Below are 19,295 nucleotides of genomic sequence, written 5' to 3'. Positions count from 1 at the left end.
CCTCTGTGGGCTTCTCGAATAAGGAGCTCTCGTGTTGGAAGTTTTGGAACGCAAAGTCTATTACCCTTGAAGAGGAAGCCATCTTGGATAATGAATTCATCATGAATCCCGGTCTTGCAAAACTCGAAGGTTTCCCCAAAGTCGGGGTCATGCTCGTAGGAATCCTTTAATGCCTCAAATCCCAGTAATCGGACATCGAGCATAGTCAATAATGAGTATCGTCGTGAGAGAGCGTCGGCCACCACATTACTCTTGCCAGTTTTGTACTTTGAGGAAAAATGGAAGGATTGTAAGAATTCCACCCACTTGGCATGTCTTGAGTTCAACTTTTGTTGTCCATTGATGTGTTTTAATGATTCGTGGTCCGAATGTAGGATGAAATGACTCGGCCGAAGATAGTGACTCCAATGTTGAAGAGCTCTCACAATCGCATAGAATTCCTTGTCGTATGTCGAGTAATTGAGCTTGGCCCCGTTCATTTTCTCGGAGAAGTAAGCGATAGGTCGTTTTCCTTGTACTAGCACGGCTCCAATTCCAACACCGAGCGTCACATTCCACCTCGAATGGTCGGGTGAAATCCGGGAGTGCCAATAACGGTGCCTCATAAAGTTTTTGGATAATCGTTTCGAACGCTTTTTGAGCAGCCGGGGTCCATACGAAAGTTCCCTTCTTTGTACACTCGGTGATAGGACTAGCGATGGTGCTAAAATCCCGAATGAACCTCCGATAGAACGATGCGAGTCCGTGAAAGGATCGGACATCCGTGACAGTCTTGGGAATAGGCCATAACTTGATGGCTTCAATCTTGGATTGGTCGACTGAAACTCCGTCCTTAGAAACCTTGTAGCCAAGAAAGATAACGCTCTCGACTAAGAACGACCACTTCTCCTTTTTGCCATAGAGTTGTTGTTCACGAAGTGTGTTGAACACCTTGCGAAGGTGTTGGAAGTGATCATCCTTGCTCCGGCTGTAGATCAAAATGTCGTCCAAATAAACGACCACGAATCTGCCTAGAAAAGGCTTGAGTATTTCGTTCATAAGTCGCATAAAGGTACTTGGAGCATTTGTCAAGCCGAATGGCATAACCGTCCACTCGTATAATCCATGCTTAGTTTTAAACGTGGTTTTCCACTCGTCCCCTTCTCTCATCCGAATTTGGTGGTAGCCACTCCTCAAATCAACTTTAGAGAAGATCTCAGACCCATGTAATTCATCGAGCATATCATCGAGCCTCGGAATTGGAAACTGATACTTGATAGTGATGTTGTTCACGGCTCGACTATCGATGCACATTCGCCACGTTCCATCCTTCTTTGGACCAAGTACCGTAGGGACGGCACATGGGCTCATGCTCTCGCGCACATAGCCTCGTTTCATTAGCTCCTCGATTTGCCGTTGTAACTCCTTAGTCTCTATCGGATTGCACCGATAGGCGGCTTTGTTTGGCAAAGGAGCTTCGGGCAGGAGGTCGATTTGGTGTTCGATCTCACGAATAGGTGGTAAACCAGCGGGTAGTTCCTCGAGGAAAACATCCTTGAACTCCTCCAAGAGCGAGGTTAATCGTCCATCCTTGCTTCCATTGCTAGGAGTCTCATTGACCACCATCAGGTAAACCTGGTTACCATTGACAATAGCCTCGTCCACTTCTTTCTCACTAGCAAGCATGGCCATGCTAGCGGTCTTTCCACGCTTCGCACTCATGGAACGCACTTCACCAGGCGCCATTGGTTTTAAGGTAATCCTTTTGCCCTTACTCACCAACTCGTATTCGTTGCTTCGACCGCGATGTACCACATCCCGGTCATACTGCCAAGGTCGTCCTAATAGGACATGATAGGCATCCATTGGTACAACATCGCATAGGATGTCGTCGTTGTAAGATCCCATGGTTAGTGCCACCCTCACTTGCTTGGTGATTTTTACCTTATTCCCGTCATCAAGCCAATGAAGGGCATAGGGCTTTAGGTGAGGCGTTGTGGGTAGCTTTAACTTCTCCACCATTTCATTCGAGGCGACGTTGGTGCAACTGCCTCCGTCAATGATTAGGCTACACCATTTGTCTTTCACTTGGCACTTGGTGTGAAATATTTGACTTCGTTGCTCCGTTTCATTGGGCGAAGATTGGACTTGCAAGGTTCGGAGAACTAAAGCACAATCATAACTAGGAGCGACGTAATCTCCGGCGTTCTCGACGTGCACCTCTTCCTCTTCTCCTTCTAGATTAAAAATGCCCTCGGTTCTTTCTTCTTCTTCAAACAACTCGTCACGACACTCCACGGCCTCTCTTAGTGTGATTGTCCGTTGATTCGGGCACGCGTTTTTGAAATGCCCAAACCCTTTGCATATGAAACACCGAATCTGCATGTAGCTATTTTCCTTTGTGGCGGGTGGTTTAATGGCAGAACTGGAGGCGGAAATGGTTTTGGGTTCGGTGGTATTTCCCGTTGCGCTTATCCTCGAGTTGTTCTCATTCTTCCAATTCCGGCCACTCTCACCATAGGTGGTCGTCACCTTCGTCTTTCCTTGTGTCTCCACTTTGAGACACATACTACACAATGTGTCGAAATCTGAGTAATTCTGCAATTCAACAACGTGGGCGATGTTGCGGTTTAGACATCGTAGGAACCGCGCCATTCTTACGTCCTCATCCTCCACCAAGTCTCCCATCATGGCTAGATTTTCAAATTCGTTGATGTATTCTAGGACACTTAGCCTTCCTTGGGTAAGATCGGCGATCTTACGATAGGTCGTGAGCCTATGTGTGGTGGGGACATATCTTTTCCGTAATTTGAGTTTAAGCACGTGCCATGATGTTATCTTTGCTTTCCCGGCTTGAACTCTCCTGGTCTTAAAGTTTTCATACCATAATGAAGCCCCATTCCTTAATTTTAAGATGGCGTATTTGCAGCATTGTTCATCGTCGAGATCCTTAAATTCAAACATTCGATCTATTTGTCTTTCCCATTCGAGATAAGCCTCGGGGTCCGTGCCTCCCGTGAACTCGGGTAGTTCACTGACCTTGAACTCTTCAACGGCTCGTTCTCGTCTCGGCATCCACTTGGGATCGTTTTCTTGTAAATTCTTTAAAGCCCTTTGAAGATTCTTGAGAAAGTTGGGATCGTCAAAATTCATTTTTGATGTTTGTTGTTTGAAATTTCGAAACTACTCCTTTTTTTTTATGGTGAAAAGTACCGTGAACAGTGACTTTTTTTTGGTGTTTTTTTTGTTCAAACCGTGCCTTCAAGATCCAATCGATTAAACCTCAACTACCTCGTTGAGTTTAATCTTTGAATACCAACCGCGTTGGATATTCAACTACTAATTGATTGGGACCTTCTTAGGACCGTCTTGATTTTTTGGGTGATCAAGAGCCGAAGCTCTGATACCACTTGATGCGTATACGGAGCGGAAGATTGAATTGTGAATTCAAGTGAAGCGGGAGATCCGAATGCACTAGGTGCAACCCGATCTGATCGTGTCACTTGAGGCGTTTTGGGCGAAGCAGAAGTCTTTTTGTTTTGTTTTTGTGTTTATGTTGTGCAAGAATGAAAGGATATTTTCTTCGATTTCTTGTGAGGAGATCGAACCAATGGGATATTTGTTATCACTAGACCTATAGCGATAACAATGGGGAATTACTCGAAAACGCGTCAAGTAATTCAACTTAAACTGCGGAGCGCGTCCTTAGTTCAAGGCAAGACTCGAAAGCATCGACTCTTTGAAAAAGATTGAAACACAAGTTTCTCTCTCTAAAGGTATTTCTTAATTCTTTGATGGATTACAAATGAGGAGGCTAGGTCCTTTATATAGGACAAAAGCCTTGGCCTCCAAGCAAGCATTTAATGCTAGTTTGTAAGTTCTAGGATGAATGAATACATAGAACTTACAACCTAGACCTTTTTGTCAACTTTTATTCAAACTAGGTTGAAAATGCAAAAATATAAAATTGGATTCTCCCCCCCTTGGTGCCGCCACATTTCGGCTCTTCCACTTGTTCCCACACGACATTCCTCTTGTTCCCACACGGCATCAAGGTTCTCGCGGGCTTGGTTCTGCTTGGTCCTCTAAGTGGAGCACAACTTCCTCTATTGGGTCCATATCCGCGTCACCATGTGACTCGTTGTATGAACCATTTGTCCTTGTTCATTAGTAATTGTAACTCGTTGTGTAAACCATTTGTCCTTGTTCATTTGCCCTTGTGACTCGTTGTGTGAACTATTTGTCCTTGTTCATTAGCCCTTGTGGCTCATTGTGTGAACCATTTGTCCTTGCTTACAAGTAAATGTGACTCGTTATGTGAACCATTTGTCCTTGTTCATTAGTCCTTTTGACACGTTGTGTAAGCCATTTGTCCTTGTTTATTAGTGAATGTGACTCGTTGTGCGTCCTTGTTCATTACTGAATGTGACTCTGATATAGTATTAGTATGTTTTAAGCGAATTCTATAGGTTAGAAATTATGCAGCGGAATTGTTATAATCTGACTGTGGAATTGACGCAAAAACAACGAACTAGATAGGCAAACAAAGTGTAAAACGTGAGAATTGAATAAGGAACAAGATAGATAAGTGAATCTCGCTCAATACCTCGCAAGGTAATCACTCGAAGCACTCAGGATAACCTCATAAGGACTTGTTCGTGAATCTCGCAAGAAGCAACGATGGAAGCACACAAAAGGTAGCTTTATTGTATTTCTGTAATCTGAATGTAATTAGGTTACAAGGCCTTAATTTATAGTATTCTAAAACCTAAGCATACTTGGGCAATAAGCAAACTAGTTTCCTTAACTAATTAGGAAACAAATAACCTGAAATAAGAACTAATAATTCAGCCAGGATTAGGAAATTATAGACTTTCCTAATTTTATTCGCAATAAAATAAGTAGCTAAATAATACTAATAATACGGACCAGCTAGCACATCTACACGGTTGGATTAACCGTGTATTCAACATCTTCTGGGCCCTTGTCCACCCAAGTGAGCATCGTCAAATAACTTGACCCAATCTTGAAGCCTTCGACTAAATTAGTTGCATTTCGACTAAGTAGCACTTCATTTTCATTCTCCACCAATGCTCCTGCATCATTCTCTCCCTCTTTTTGAGAATTTGACCTCAAATTGTCGTCGTCGAGGTATGGGGACAGGTCACCAACATTAAACGTTGCACTCACACCACCGTACTCACTTGGTAATTCCAACTTGTAAGCATTCGAACCGTAGCATTCTATGACCTTGAATGGGCCATCTGCTCGCGGCATCAACTTGTTCTTTCGCTTAGATGGAAAACGCTCCTTCCTCAAATGAAGCCACACGAGATCCTCTACTTTGAACACGGGCTGTTTTCGATGCTTATTTGCTTTCTCTTTGTATTTAGCATTTGATTTCTCAATTTGGGCTCTCACTTGTTCACAAGTCCTTAGAAATGTAGCCTGCCTCTCCTTTGCTTCAAAGCTCATAAGGTCTTTCTTCGGAATTGGAACTAGATCAATAGGCAAAAATGGATTAATGCCATACACAATTTCGAATGGAGCACGCCCTGTAGTTACTGATGGAGTCCGGTTATATGCAAATTCAGCATGTGCAAGTTTAGTATCCCAATTGCAGCAGGAGCCACAGACCAGGACACCCCACAAATGCAAGCAGGCCAAAACAACACCACACCCATTCCAGGAAGCAACCAAACTGGGCTAAGTTTAGAGGCTAATAGGTACGAGTACAAGCCCAACCACCAGCTGCCACCATGGCCAGCTGGTTGGTCACTAAACTAGGCTCAGAAAAGTCCTAGGGGTCCAAGGGAAAATCACAATGCAAGTCCTAGAAAACCAAGTTGGACAGAACTGCAGCAAATGACAAACAACAAAAGCAAACTTTCCATTTCTGGCTAAACCATGAGGAAAAAGCACACAAAGAACTTTTGGCTTGTCTTCCCATATACCAGATACAACCTAGAGCCAATTTTAATGCCAAGGACTCAATCATTTCGTCCTCAAGTGCCTACATTCAACAGAAAAGCCAAAGCAATGCAAAGAAAGGACCACAACTTTGTCACTCACACTGCATTTCTCTTTTGTTTTCATTCCAGTTTACAATTAAGAGCTTTTAAACCGTTGTAATATTGTACTTGGACTCTTACCAGCATGTGAGGAGGGATCCTGACCCTTGGATGTAGCTTTCTTTCAAGTTTGTAACCTAAAAGGCCTATATAAGGACCTCAACTCGATCGTTGTAACACAAATGATTTATGAATGAAACCTGAGAATTCTCTCAAATTTAAACCTCTTAATCTTGTGCTTAGTCTGTAGATTAGAGTCAGGCTTGATAATAACCTGTGCTTAGACTGTGGTTATTGATTAAGTACCTGTTAGTAGAGTATAAACTTTCTGTCTTTGAGACTGTGGTTAGTTTAGCTTTGCTTGTTTGTTTCGATTGAGTCTTTCCTGTGTTAATCTGTGGAATCTCTTAACTCTAACACCCCAAATTGTTAGCTTAATTCCCTGTGAGAATTCTGTGGGTTTTATAGTTGATAATTATATCCAAAGTTCCCTCCTTTCAGTCAAATCCCAGAACTGTCTCAATTACGAGTCCTTTGTGTCTGTCAGTCGGTTCATTGAGTCTTAAAAATACTTTGAGTCCTCTAAAAATCCTGGAAATTTACTCAGATTTAGTTCTCATATCAAAGTAATTTACTGCCAAGTTTCATGATTTTAGGAGGTCAATTCATAATTTTATTAAATAGCACAAGTTTATTGCATTCCTGAGAACTTGTCTTGTTTCTGCTGGTTTGTTTGTTGTTTTTGTCTAAACCCTTGGACATTACACTGCAAATTGGTATATCAGAGCAAGGTTTTAACACGATTCCATCTTGTGTTAGTCTTGGGAAGGAAAGTGAGTTCATTTTTACCCTAACTACAACAAAACTACAAAAAATAACCCATGAGTGAAGAGAGATTTACTGGTATTGAGACCAGGGTGGATCAGATAGCAGGAAGAATCAATGAACTGGTAAATATTGTCAACACTCTTGCAGAAGGAGTTCCTAACAGGCCACCCTACGAGGCGAGGCGGGGGTAGAGGCTTTGTTGGAGCATGAAGAGGACAACCATACCACCAGGAACATGGAGAAGACATGTCGATATCGATGAATCTATGGCTGAGGGCATCTACATGGAAAGAGACAAAGATATAAAGGTAGAAATTCCTGATTTCCATGGTAGTTTAAACCCTGAAAATTTGTTAGACTGGATTAGAACTGTTGAGAGAGTCTTTGAATTTAAGGGATATACTGACAGGAAAGCTTTCAAAGTTTCTATCCTTAAATTCAAAGGTTATGCCTCACTTTGGTATGAAACCCTGAAAAGCCATAGAATGAGAGAAGGCAAGGAACCCATTAAATCTTGGCTAAAACTTAAAAAGAAATTGAAGGATAAGTTTATAGCTAAAGATTACACACAGGATATGTTTATCAAGTTAACCAAATTGAAACAAGACCAACAATCTATTGAGTCTTATCTTAGAAGCTTTGAACAACTTACCCTGCAATGTGAGATTACTGAAAAGCCTGAACAGAAAATTGCTAGGTTTGTTGAGGGCTTAGATCCTAAGATTGCTATAAGAGTCGAAATGCAACAAGTCCGGTCCTTTGATGAGGCGATCAACCTTGCATTGAGGATTGAAAAGATGGGAAAAGCCAAGGTCACTGCTTCCAAACCCCTTACCAGATCCACTTTCAAACCTTTTTCTGGGGTTAGGATTGGAGAAACTCCAAAACTTGCAACCCAACCAACACCAGACAGGGGGAAGAGTCATGTGAATCCTAGAACCAACACACCTGTGACTGATGGGAAAATTAAATGCTTCCAGTGCCAAGGGTATGGCCATTTTAGGAAGGACTGCCCTTCTAAGAGAACCTTGATAACAATGGAAGTAGAACAGTGGGAGAGGGAAGGTTTGGTTCAGTATGAGGAAGATGAGACCCGATAATGGAGGAAGTGGAGACGAAGGAGAGCCAGAACAAGATGCGTTGTGGCCCCCCGATACAGTCACAACTTAGTCTTATGGAGGGTTATGCATTCCCAACACTCACCTCTCGGAAGCTGATCAAAGATCCCTGATATTCAGAACCAGATGCACAGTCCAGGGGAGGGTTTGTAACCTAATCATAGATGGGGGAAGTTGTACAAATGTGGCATCAAATGCCATGGTTAGTAAACTCAACCTGACAACTCAAGAGCACCCAAACCCTTACAAGTTGAGATGGTTGAACAAGGGAGCAGAAGTGAGGGTGGACAAACAATGCTTGGTTCCATTTTCTATTGGGAAGGTGTATAAAGATGAAGTCTTGTGTGATATTGTCCCAATGGATGCCTGCCACCTACTCTCGGGAAGGCCATGGGAGTATGACAGGAATACCACTCACCATGGGAAGGATAACATCTATAGTTTCAAACATGAAGGCAAGAAGGTCACTCTGACCCCATTACCACCCAACCAGAGAAACTATGGAGGTCCAAGTATGCCAGAGGAGAACAATGGTGTGCTATTTCTTTCTGAAGCAGCCATGATCAAAGAAATGAAGCAAGAACAACCTGTCTGGGTGTTACTATCCAAAGAAGTAAGCAAGGAAGGGAGCCCTGAGATGCCTGCTGAAGTTAGGCCATTAATTCAGAGGTATAAGGAAGTGTTTCCAAGAGAGCTGCCTAGTGGGTTGCCACCATTGAGGGGCATTGAGCACCACATAGACCTTGTTCCGGGCTCGGTGCTTCCCAACAGGCCAGCTTATAGGAGTGATCCCACTGCTACCAAAGAATTGCAAAGCCAAATTGAGGAACTTATGAGCAAAGGATTTGTCGGGAATCTCTCGGTCCTTGTGCGTCCCTGCTCTACTTGTTCCAAAGAAAGATGGAACATGGAGGATGTGTACTTGACAAAGCAGAGCCATTAACAACATCACTGTCAAGTACAGGTTCCCAATACCAAGGTTGGATGACATGTTAGATGAACTCAGTGGTGCCATGATATTTTCTAAGATTGATCTCAGGCAAGGGTACCATCAAGTCAGGATAAGGGAAGGAGATGAGTGGAAGACTGCCTTCAAAACTAAACATGGGCTATATGAGTGGCTTGTGATGCCATTTGGTCTTTCTAATGCACCAAGCACCTTTATGAGACTGATGACTGAGGTGCTAAGGCCATGTTTAGGCAAATTTGCGGTGGTCTACTTTGATGATATCTTGGTTTACAAAGAAGAATAAAAAGAGAGCACTGAAACATCTTGAAACGTGTTCGGGATCCTCGGGAACAAAAGCTATTTGGCAAACTGGAAAAATGCACTTTTATGGTTGAAGAAGTGGCATTCCTAGGGTACATTGTCTCTGGAAGGGGAATTACAGTTGATCAGGACAAAGTTGCAGCCATTCAATCATGGCCAACTCCTAAAACAATCACTGAGGTGAGGGGGTTCCATGGATTGGCCTCCTTTTATAGGAGATTTATCAAGAACTTCAGTTCAGTTGTTGCTCCAATTACTGAGTGTATGAAGAAAGGAGAGTTCCACTGGACTGAGAGTGCTCAACAGTCCTTTGAGAGGATTAAGAAGTTGATGTGTGAGACCCCTATTCTGAAATTGCCAGACTTTGATCAACTCTTTGAAGTAGAGTGTGATGCCAGTGGGGTAGGCATTGGTGCAGTCCTGATCCAAGCTCAGAAACCTGTAGCTTACTTCAGTGAGAAACTGAATGGAGCTAAATTAAAGTATTCTACCTATGACAAAGAATTTTATGCAATTATCGGGCGGTCATGCATTGGAGTCACTACTTGAAGCCAAAGCCATTTGTGTTACACTCTGATCATGAAGCTTTGAAATATATCAATGGTCAACACAAATTGAGTCACAGACATGCTAAATGGGTGGAGTACTTGCAATCATTCACCTTTTCCAGCAAGTATAAAGAAGGAAAACAAAATGTAGTGGCAGATGCACTATCAAGGAGGCACTCTTATCACAACTATGGGAACCAGGGTCCTTGGTTTTGAGTTCATGAAAGAGATGTACAAGGAAGACCCCGACTTCTCCGAGGAGTGGGTCACACAGTTTGAAGGGCATAGGGTTCCAGGGAACAAATACTTGCTGCAAGATGGGTTTCTATTCCAAGGGAACAAGCTCTGTGTTCCAAGGGGTTCATACAGGGACCTCCTAATCAGGGAAGTCCATTCAGGAGGTTTGGGAGGGCATTTTGGTGTTCGAAAACAATGGACATACTACAGAACAGTTCCATTGGCCAAAAATGATGGGGGATGTCCAAAATGTTCTCGAAGATGTTCAAAGTGTGTCAAATGGCTAAGAGTTCCTTCCAAACTGGCCCATATATCCCATTACCAGTACCAAGTAAGCCATGGGAGGATGTGAGCATGGATTTTATTGTTGCATTACCAAGGACACAGAGAGGAAAGGATTCAATCATGGTTGTTGTTGACAGGTTCAAGAAGATGGCCCATTTTATAGCTTGCAAGAAAACAGAAGATGCTTGCCAGTGTTGCTTTGAGCTATACCTAAAAGAAATTGTAAGGCTTCATGGAGTTCCAAAGACAATTGTCTCAGATAGAGATACAAAGTTCATGAGTTACTTTTGGAAAACTCTATGGAAGTCGCTCAAGACAAGATCGTTGTTCAAGACTTCTCACCACCCCCAAACAGATGGCCAAACTGAGGTCACCAACAAAACCTTGGGTAGGATTCTGAGATGTCTTGTAAACAAGAGTCTAAAAGATTGGGACATCAAGTTAGCAAAGAGAGAATTTGCCTTCAACAGATCACCATCAACTGCTCGGTCATAGTCCTTTTGAGGTTGTCTATGGGATTAATCCACTAATGCCTGTAGACTTGTCATCTGTACCAAGAAAAGAGATGAATCATGATGCTAAGGCCAGGGCAGAACAACTGCTGAAACTCCATGACACTGTGAAAAGGGAAATTGAGAAGACCAATGAGAAGTACATGAAACAGTCCAAGGTACATCGAAAAAGGAAAGAATTCGTTCCGGGGATTTGGTCCGGGTTCACTTAAGAAAGGAGAGATTTCCAGCAAGAAGAAAGAACAAGTTAATGCCAAGAGCTGATGGGCCCTTTGAAATTATTGAGAGGATTGGTCCAAATGCCTACAAAGTGGATCTGCCAGGAGAGTATGAGGTGCATGGCACTTTTAATGTAGGTGACCTAAGTCCCTATTATGAGGATGCTTTGAGGGGAGGAATCATCAGGCTTGAGGACAAGCCCTGTTCAACCAGGGGAGGTTGCAGCAGGAGCCACTGACCAGGACACCCCACAAATGCAAGCAGGCCAAAACAGCACCACACCCATTTCAGGAAGCAACCAAACTGGGCTAAGTTTAGTGGCTAATAGGTACGAGTACAAGCCCAACCACCAGCTGCCACCATGGCCAGCTGGTTGGTCACTAAACTAGGCTCAGAAAAGTCCTAGGGGTCCAAGGGAAAATCACAATGCAAGTCCTAGAAAACCAAGTCGGACAGAATCTAAAAAATGACAAACAACAAAAGCAAACTTTCCATTTCTGGCTAAACCATGAGGAAAAAGCACACAAAGAACTTTTGGCTTGTCTTCCCATATACCAGATACAACCTAGAGCCAATTTTAATGCCAAGGACTCAATCATTTCGTCCTCAAGTGCCTACATTCAACGAGAAAAGCCAGAATGCGGAAAGGACCACAACTTTATCACACTGTCACCGCATTTCTCTTTTGTTTTCATTCCAATTTACAATTAAGAGCTTTTAAACCGTTGTAATATTGTACTTGGACTCTTACCAGCATGTGAGGAGGGATCCTGACCCTTGGATGTAGCTTTCTTTCAAGTTTGTAACCTAAAAGGCCTATATAAGGACCTCAACTCGATCGTTGTAACACAAATGATTTATGAATGAAACCCGAGAATTCTCTCAAATTTAAACCTCTTAATCTTGTGCTTAGTCTGTAGATTAGAGTCAGGCTTGATAATAACCTGTGCTTAGACTGTGGTTATTGATTAAGTACTGTTAGTAGAGTATAAACTTTCTGTCTTTGAGACTGTGGTTAGTTTAGCTTTGCTTTGTTTGTTTCAATTGAGTCTTTCTGTGTTAACTGTGGAATCTCTTAACTCTAACACCCCAAATTGTTAGCTTAATTCCCTGTGAGAATTCTGTGGGTTTTATAGTTGATAATTATATCCAAAGTTCCCTCCTTTCAGTCAAATCCCAGAACTGTCTCAATTACGAGTCCTTTGTGTCTCGTCGGTCGATTCGATTGAGTCTTAAAAATACTTTGAGTCCTCTAAAAATCCTGGAAATTTACTCAGAGTTAGTTCTCATATCAAAGTAATTTACTGCCAAGTTTCATGATTTTAGGAGGTCAATTCATAATTTTATTAAATAGCACAAGTTTATTGCATTCCTGAGAACTTGTCTTGTTTTTGCTGGTTTGTTTGTTGTTTTTGTCTAAACCCTTGGACATTACACTGCACCAATCCTTTGTAGTCTTGCTCACTAGGCCACGCAATAAGCTCCCCAAAGTACGATTAGTGACCTCCGTTTGCCCATCTGTTTGAGGATGGTGCGAAGTACTGAACAACAACTTTGTACCCATCAAACGCCACAAAGTCTTCCAAAAATAACTAAGGAACTTCACATCACGGTCTGAGACAATAGTAAGGGGAATACCGTGTAAACGAACTACCTCCTTATAGTACAAATCAGCAACATTCGTAGCATCATCCGTCTTGTGACAAGGAATAAAATGAGCCATCTTTGAAAACCGATCAACAACAACCATGATCGAGTCTTTACCCCTTTGTGTTCGTGGCAAACCAAGTATGAAATCCATGCTCACTTCGCTCCATGGTTGTTTTGGCACAGGTAAAGGCGTGTACAGCCCTTTGACAAACGAGCTCTTTGCTTTCTGACACACAACGCACTTGCCCACAATTTCTTGGACATCCTTACTCATCTTAGGCCAATAGAAATGTTCACTTACAATGTCGTAAGTTTTATTCGAACCAAAATGACCAGCCAAAGCTCCTCCGTGAGCTTCTCTAATAATCAACTCCTGAATGGACCCTTGTGGAATGCAAAGGCGATTTCCCTTAAACAAAAATCCGTCTTGCATTGTATAAAGTCCAGTAGGTTCAATCACCTCTTTAGCAAACGCCGGATCAGCCTTGTATAATTCTTTAATATGCTCAAAACCCAACAATCTTGCATCTAATTCAACCAACAAACAGTGTCTTCTGGATAACGCATCAGCTACAATATTAGAATTACCTGTTTTGTATTTGGATGAAAACGTGAATGATTGTAAAAACTCGACCCACTTCGCGTGCCTTATGTTCAATTTTTGCTGTCCATGAATATGTTTAAGAGCTTCGTGATCAGAATGTAGCACGAATGGTTTCGGACGCAAATAATGACTCCAATGCTCCAATGCTCGTACAATAGCATAAAACTCTTTGTCATAGGTTGAGTAATTCAGCCTTGCACCCCCAAGTTTCTCACTGAAATAAGCAATGGGTCGTTTCTCTTGGATCAACACGGCACCAATCCCAACGCCACTCGCATCACACTCGACTTCAAATAATTTCTCAAAGTTGGGTAGCGCTAGAACAGGTCCAGAACACAACTTTGTCTTCACTTCTTCAAATGCCTTTTGAGCACTCGGAGTCCAAACAAACTCCCCTTTCTTGGTTAGCTCGGTAATTGGAGCCATAATTGAGCTAAACCCCTGGATAAAACGCCTATAAAACGATGCCAAACCATGAAAACTACGGACTTCAGTCGTGGATTTAGGCACTGGCCAAGCTTGAATAGCTTCGACCTTGGATGGGTCCATGCTTACTCCTTCTTTTCCTACAATGTAACCAAGAAAAACAACACTTGACACCATAAAAGTGCACTTTTCGAGCTTACCATACAGCTTCTGCGTTCTCATGACTTCAAATACAGCTCTAAGATGGAGCTTGTGTTCCTCTTCACTCTTGCTATAGATGAGAATGTCATCAAGATAGACAACAACAAACTTGTTAAGGAACGGCCTTAACACTTCATTCATGAGCCTCATAAACGAACTAGGTGCATTACACAATCCAAACGGCATGACAAGCCACTCATACAACCCCTGTTTCATTTTGAAAGCGGTCTTCCACTCATCCCCTTCACGAATCCGCATTTGGTGGTAGCCACTCCTCAAATCCAGTTTAGAAAACACACATGAACCGGATAACTCATCTAGCATATCATCAAGTCTTGGCATAGGAAAACGGTACTTAATAGTGATGTTATTCACGGCTCTGCTATCTATACACATTCGCCAAGTTCCCTCTTTTTTCGGTACCAAAAGAGCTGGTACAGCACACGGGCTCAAGCTTTCTTTCACATATCCTCTATCTATCAATTCTTGCACTTGTCTCTGTAATTCCTTAGACTCTTCGGGATTACATCGATAGGCTGGTTTATTAGGTAATGCAGCCCCTGGAAGTAAGTCAATTTGGTGCTCAATCCCCCTCTTTGGTGGTAACCCATCAGGTAACTCGTCGGAAAACACATCACTGAACTCACCCAATAACTCCCGAATTCTCGCATCATTACTCTCGATTTTTTTCACCTCTCGAACAACCAGTAAGTATGCTGGTTCCCCTCGAGCCACAACCTCCTCGACCTCATTAGCATCTAAAAACAAACTGTCTTTTGCAATAGGTTTGTTATATTTGGTTGGTGACAATGGTTTCAAATGATACTTAGCTTTCCCTTTAGAAACAACATAAACATTACTTCGTCCGTCATGTTCCACCTTCCTATCATATTGCCACGGTCTACCCAGCAAAATATGGCAAGCATTCATCGGGATTACGTCACATAATATCTCATCTTTATACGGTCCCAATTGCAAAGAAATTAAAGCCTGTTTCTTTACCATAACCCCATTATTCCCATCAAGCCAATGTAATTTATAAGGTTTAGGATGATTCTTAGTAGGCAATTTCAGTTTAGCAACGACATCCTTAGCTACGACATTGGTACAAGAACCACTATCAATAATAAGAGTGCAAATCCGACTGTTTACCTTACAATGGGAATGAAACAATTGCTCTCTTTGCTCGTGCTCAATTTGAGCAGCCTCGGTGTGGAGGCTTCTAAGCACCAATGCTCCTTTCTCCTCGTCACTGTAAGGCTCCACCTCATGTACTTCTTCCCCACCACTCTCATCTTCGACATCAATAGGCCCCGATTCAGAATCTGGGACAACGAAATTTGGAATTAAGTTAATCAATTCTTGAATTGTCAGAGCTTTCTTTTGCGGACACTCATTGGCAATGTGCCCATATCCCTGGCACTTGAAGCAACGCCTCAACCGTGTCTCCTTGGCTTCCACCACCGTGCCTTTTCCCTTATCCTTAGGATCCTCATGTCGTGTTTCCTTGCTACTAGATGTGGTAGCTGCTGATTTCGAGTAGGTGCTCGAATTCTTTGCATAGTCACGAGTATAGGACTTCTTGCTCTTATCCTGCTTCTCAAATTTAAGAGCCAACCTACAAGCATCATCAAAGTTATCATAATGTTGAATTTCCACCCTTTGCGCCAAATTAGTGTTAAGACCACGAATGAATCGTGCAGTCCTCAACTCTTGCTTTTCCTCCAGATCACATACGATACTCATCTTCTCAAACTCATTTATGTAATCAGAGACACTCGAACTTTCTTATGACAGAGATGTTAGTTTCAGATAATTGTCCTGCTCATAGTCTCTAGGAAGGAATCTCTTTGTGAGGTGCTTCTTGAGTTTATCCCAAGTTTCAATTTTTGGCTTCTTATCCTTCTTACGCTGCCTCTTCAAGTTTTCGTACCACAAAGACGCGTACTTGGTCAATTTTAAGATAGCCACCTTGAATTGCTTGTATTCATCATAATTTTTGTACTCAAAGATCCTCTCTGCTTGACGAATCCAATCTAAGAACTTTTCAGCATCTCCATCTCCGTTAAACTCAGGAATGTCGAGTTTCAGGCCTCTATCATCATCGTTCTTCTTTTTGGTTGATTTTGGTTGTTCGTCCTCTTCAGATTCAGAGTGGGTGTCTGATTCTGACTCGTTCAATTTCTTCTTCTTTTTCCTAGCTAAATCCGTAGCTATGCACTTTACCACGTACGAAATCTGACCAATTTCTGCCCTAATTGCATCCATATCTTCCTTCCATGGTTTATCTCCTTCTCCATTAACCATCTTCTCCCAAGACTGATTTATTAAGCAATAAAGCAAAAACCTAGGCTCTGATACCACTTTGATATAGGATTAGTATGTTTTAAGCGAATTCTATAGGTTAGAAATTATGCAGCGGAATTGTTATAATCTGACTGTGGAATTGACGCAAAAACAACGAACTAGATAGGCAAACAAAGTGTAAAACGTGAGAATTGAATAAGGAACAAGATAGATAAGTGAATCTCGCTCAATACCTCGCAAGGTAATCACTCGAAGCACTCAGGATAACCTCACAAGGTCTGGTTCGTGAATCTCGCAAGAAGCAACGATGGAAGCACACAAAAGGTAGCTTTATTGTATTTCTGTAATCTGAATGTAATTAGGTTACAAGGCCTTAATTTATAGTATTCTAAAACCTAAGCATACTTGGGCAATAAGCAAACTAGTTTCCTTAACTAATTAGGAAACAAATAACCTGAAATAAGAACTAATAATTCAGCTAGGATTAGGAAATTATAGACTTTCCTAATTTTATTCGCAATAAAATAAGTAGCTAAATAATACTAATAATACGGACCAGCTAGCACATCTACACGGTTGGATTAACCGTGTATTCAACATCTTCTGGGCCCTTGTCCACCCAAGTGAACTTTGTTTTGATTAGGCTTGCGAGTTTAGTCTTTAATCTTCCTTGCGAGGTTGTTTGTGAGTGTTTCGAGTTCGTACCTTGCGAGGCGGAGAGCGAGATTCACCATACTATCCAAGTTACATCCAAATTCACGAAATATACAGTACAACAAACACAATTTCGCTGCCAATTTACCCATTACATCTACAAACATACACGAATTTATCCTATCCCGAGAACGAACAGATCTGTCGCCTTTGTTTAATCACGTTTGTTCATACAATTTTACATCAAATTGGTTACCAGAGCTAAGTTCAGATTTATTCCTTAATAGATCTGTCTTGGGACGTTGCTAATCATGGTTAAAGACGGTGACGAGGGTCCGAAAACATGGGAAGATGGTCATAACGAGCTGAAGTTAGAGATGGCTCAGATGGCTTATGTGTTAAAAAACATAGCAAGCATGTTGAAGGCTAAAGAGAAGAAAAAGGAATCGGACACTCCATCCGAATCTGAAGAAGAAGACGAGCAGCCAAAGAGAAAGTCCAGAAATAAGAACGATGATGATCGGGGTTTAAAACTCGATATTCCAGACTTTGATGGCGAGATGGATCCGGAAAAATTTCTGGATTGGGTAAGACAAGCTGAGAGGGTTTTCGAGTATAAAGAGTATGATGACAAGAAGCAATTTAAAGTTGCAATCTTGAAGCTTACAAAGTATGCATCTTTATGGTACGAGAACTTAAAGAAGCAAAGAAAGAAAGAAGGTAAAGCAAAGATCGAATCTTGGCTGAAATTGAAGAAGCATCTCCTGAAACGGTTCGTGCCAAAGGACTATGAACAAGATAACTACTTAAAGCTCCAATCTTTAGAGCAAGAAAGTATGTCCGTGACTGATTATATCAAAGAATTCGAAAAGATGTCAATCGTGTGCGATCTTGAGGAGAAAGAAGAGCTAAGAGTGGCGAGATTTGTCAAGGGCCTAACACCCGCGCTTGCTAAAAGAGTCGAGATCCAGAATTATGAAGGTTTTAATGATGTGTGCCGATTAGCATTGAAGTTCGAAAAACATGATAAGGCACAAAAACCTCATGCTTATTCGAAAGGGACGAGCTCTTATTCAATGTCAGCAACTAGCGATTCCAAGGATATCCAAGCAGAAGACGTGAAGGACAAGGGAAAGAGCGTGATCGTGGAATCTAAAAGTGCTAGTTCAAGACAGTGTTTCAAGTGCCAAGGATATGGACACATAGCAAGTGAATGTCCACAAAAGAGAGCCCTTACAATACACGAGTTAAGCGAGATGGTACCTTGTTTTGTTCTACCGAACAGTCCAAAAGACTGTCCAATCCAGCACAAAGAAGCAAAAGAGGAAGGTGAGTCTGTCACATACGATGTTGAGCCAATGATGAGTGACGATGACCAACCAGAGACGGTGATTCGTAATCTGCATATTCATGCTGGTCCGTTCAAGGAGGAAAAGTTCGAGTCTTGCAATGATGCTATTGACGAGGATGAGCAACAGGTTGAAAGGGGCTTGGTTGACGAACTAATTGTCAGTGAGCACGAGGTATTTTTGAATCTGTCCAAGGCTGAAACAATTGATAATAAACTGATATTGGGTAGGGCATTGTCACATGTTAATGATTGTTCAAGCTTTCAAGATAAAGAACTTTATCAATCACCACTTGATAAATCGATTAACAAGAAGCTAGGTGTTGAAGATTTTCGGTGCTGTTGGTTTTTGAGTTCGGTACTAGTAGATGCTCACGGTGAACTTACTAGCCAAAGCAAGTGCTATTTCAATTTTTCATTACTTGTGCAAGGAGGGAGGCGGGGTGGAAGGCACAAGCGGAGTGGTTCAAGATCATAAAAGCCACAAGAAGATTGCTACTACAGAGGAAGTCGAAAGAATCTTAACTAAGACTGTCATTAGAATTATGATTCGGCTTGTGCGGTACGTTTTTGATCCCGGTGGCAGCATGCATGATCGAAATTTGAGGTCAAATTTAAAAACAAAAGAAGGAGAGTATGATGCAGGAGCATACTCGGAGGATAAATCAAATGGTAAAAGGATTCGGGTTTGTTCCAACGGGCAAGATTATGCTAAAATGTGGTTTGCATCAAGACATCAAGAAGCTCAAAACCGGCCACATAGCTGCTGGACACGGTTCCCTAGGATGGTTAGGATACACGGTTTCCTAAATAGTGTAGGAATAATAAATTAGTTTAATTACTATTTCCAATAAAGTTAGGAAAAGCTAGATTTTCCTAATCCTAGTTTGATTAGAATACCCTAAAATCTGATTGTATTCTAATATTAGTATTTTAATAACTTTCCTAGTTAGTTTAGGAAAGGGGAATAACTTTCCTAGTTAGTTTAGGAAAGGGGAAGATAGCTTGGCTTACAAGCCGAGGAATTAGGACTCGAGT

At 41.9% G+C, this 19,295-nt stretch overlaps 1 protein-coding gene across 1 annotated transcript; it reads right to left on the bottom strand.

Annotated features, from left to right (window-relative positions):
• Positions 1 to 246: 246 nt before the first annotated feature.
• Positions 247 to 3,132, bottom strand: LOC141649340 (uncharacterized). Its single transcript, XM_074458033.1, has one exon. The coding sequence runs from the start codon at positions 3,130 to 3,132 to the stop codon at positions 247 to 249; it is 2,886 nt and encodes a 961-aa protein (XP_074314134.1).
• Positions 3,133 to 19,295: the final 16,163 nt, after the last annotated feature.

This window comes from Silene latifolia, chromosome 3 (assembly GCF_048544455.1).
Source record: "Silene latifolia isolate original U9 population chromosome 3, ASM4854445v1, whole genome shotgun sequence".
NCBI lineage: Eukaryota > Viridiplantae > Streptophyta > Magnoliopsida > Caryophyllales > Caryophyllaceae > Silene > Silene latifolia.
Note: the sequence above shows the minus strand (reverse complement) of the source record. Positions and strands in the feature narration are given on the sequence as shown.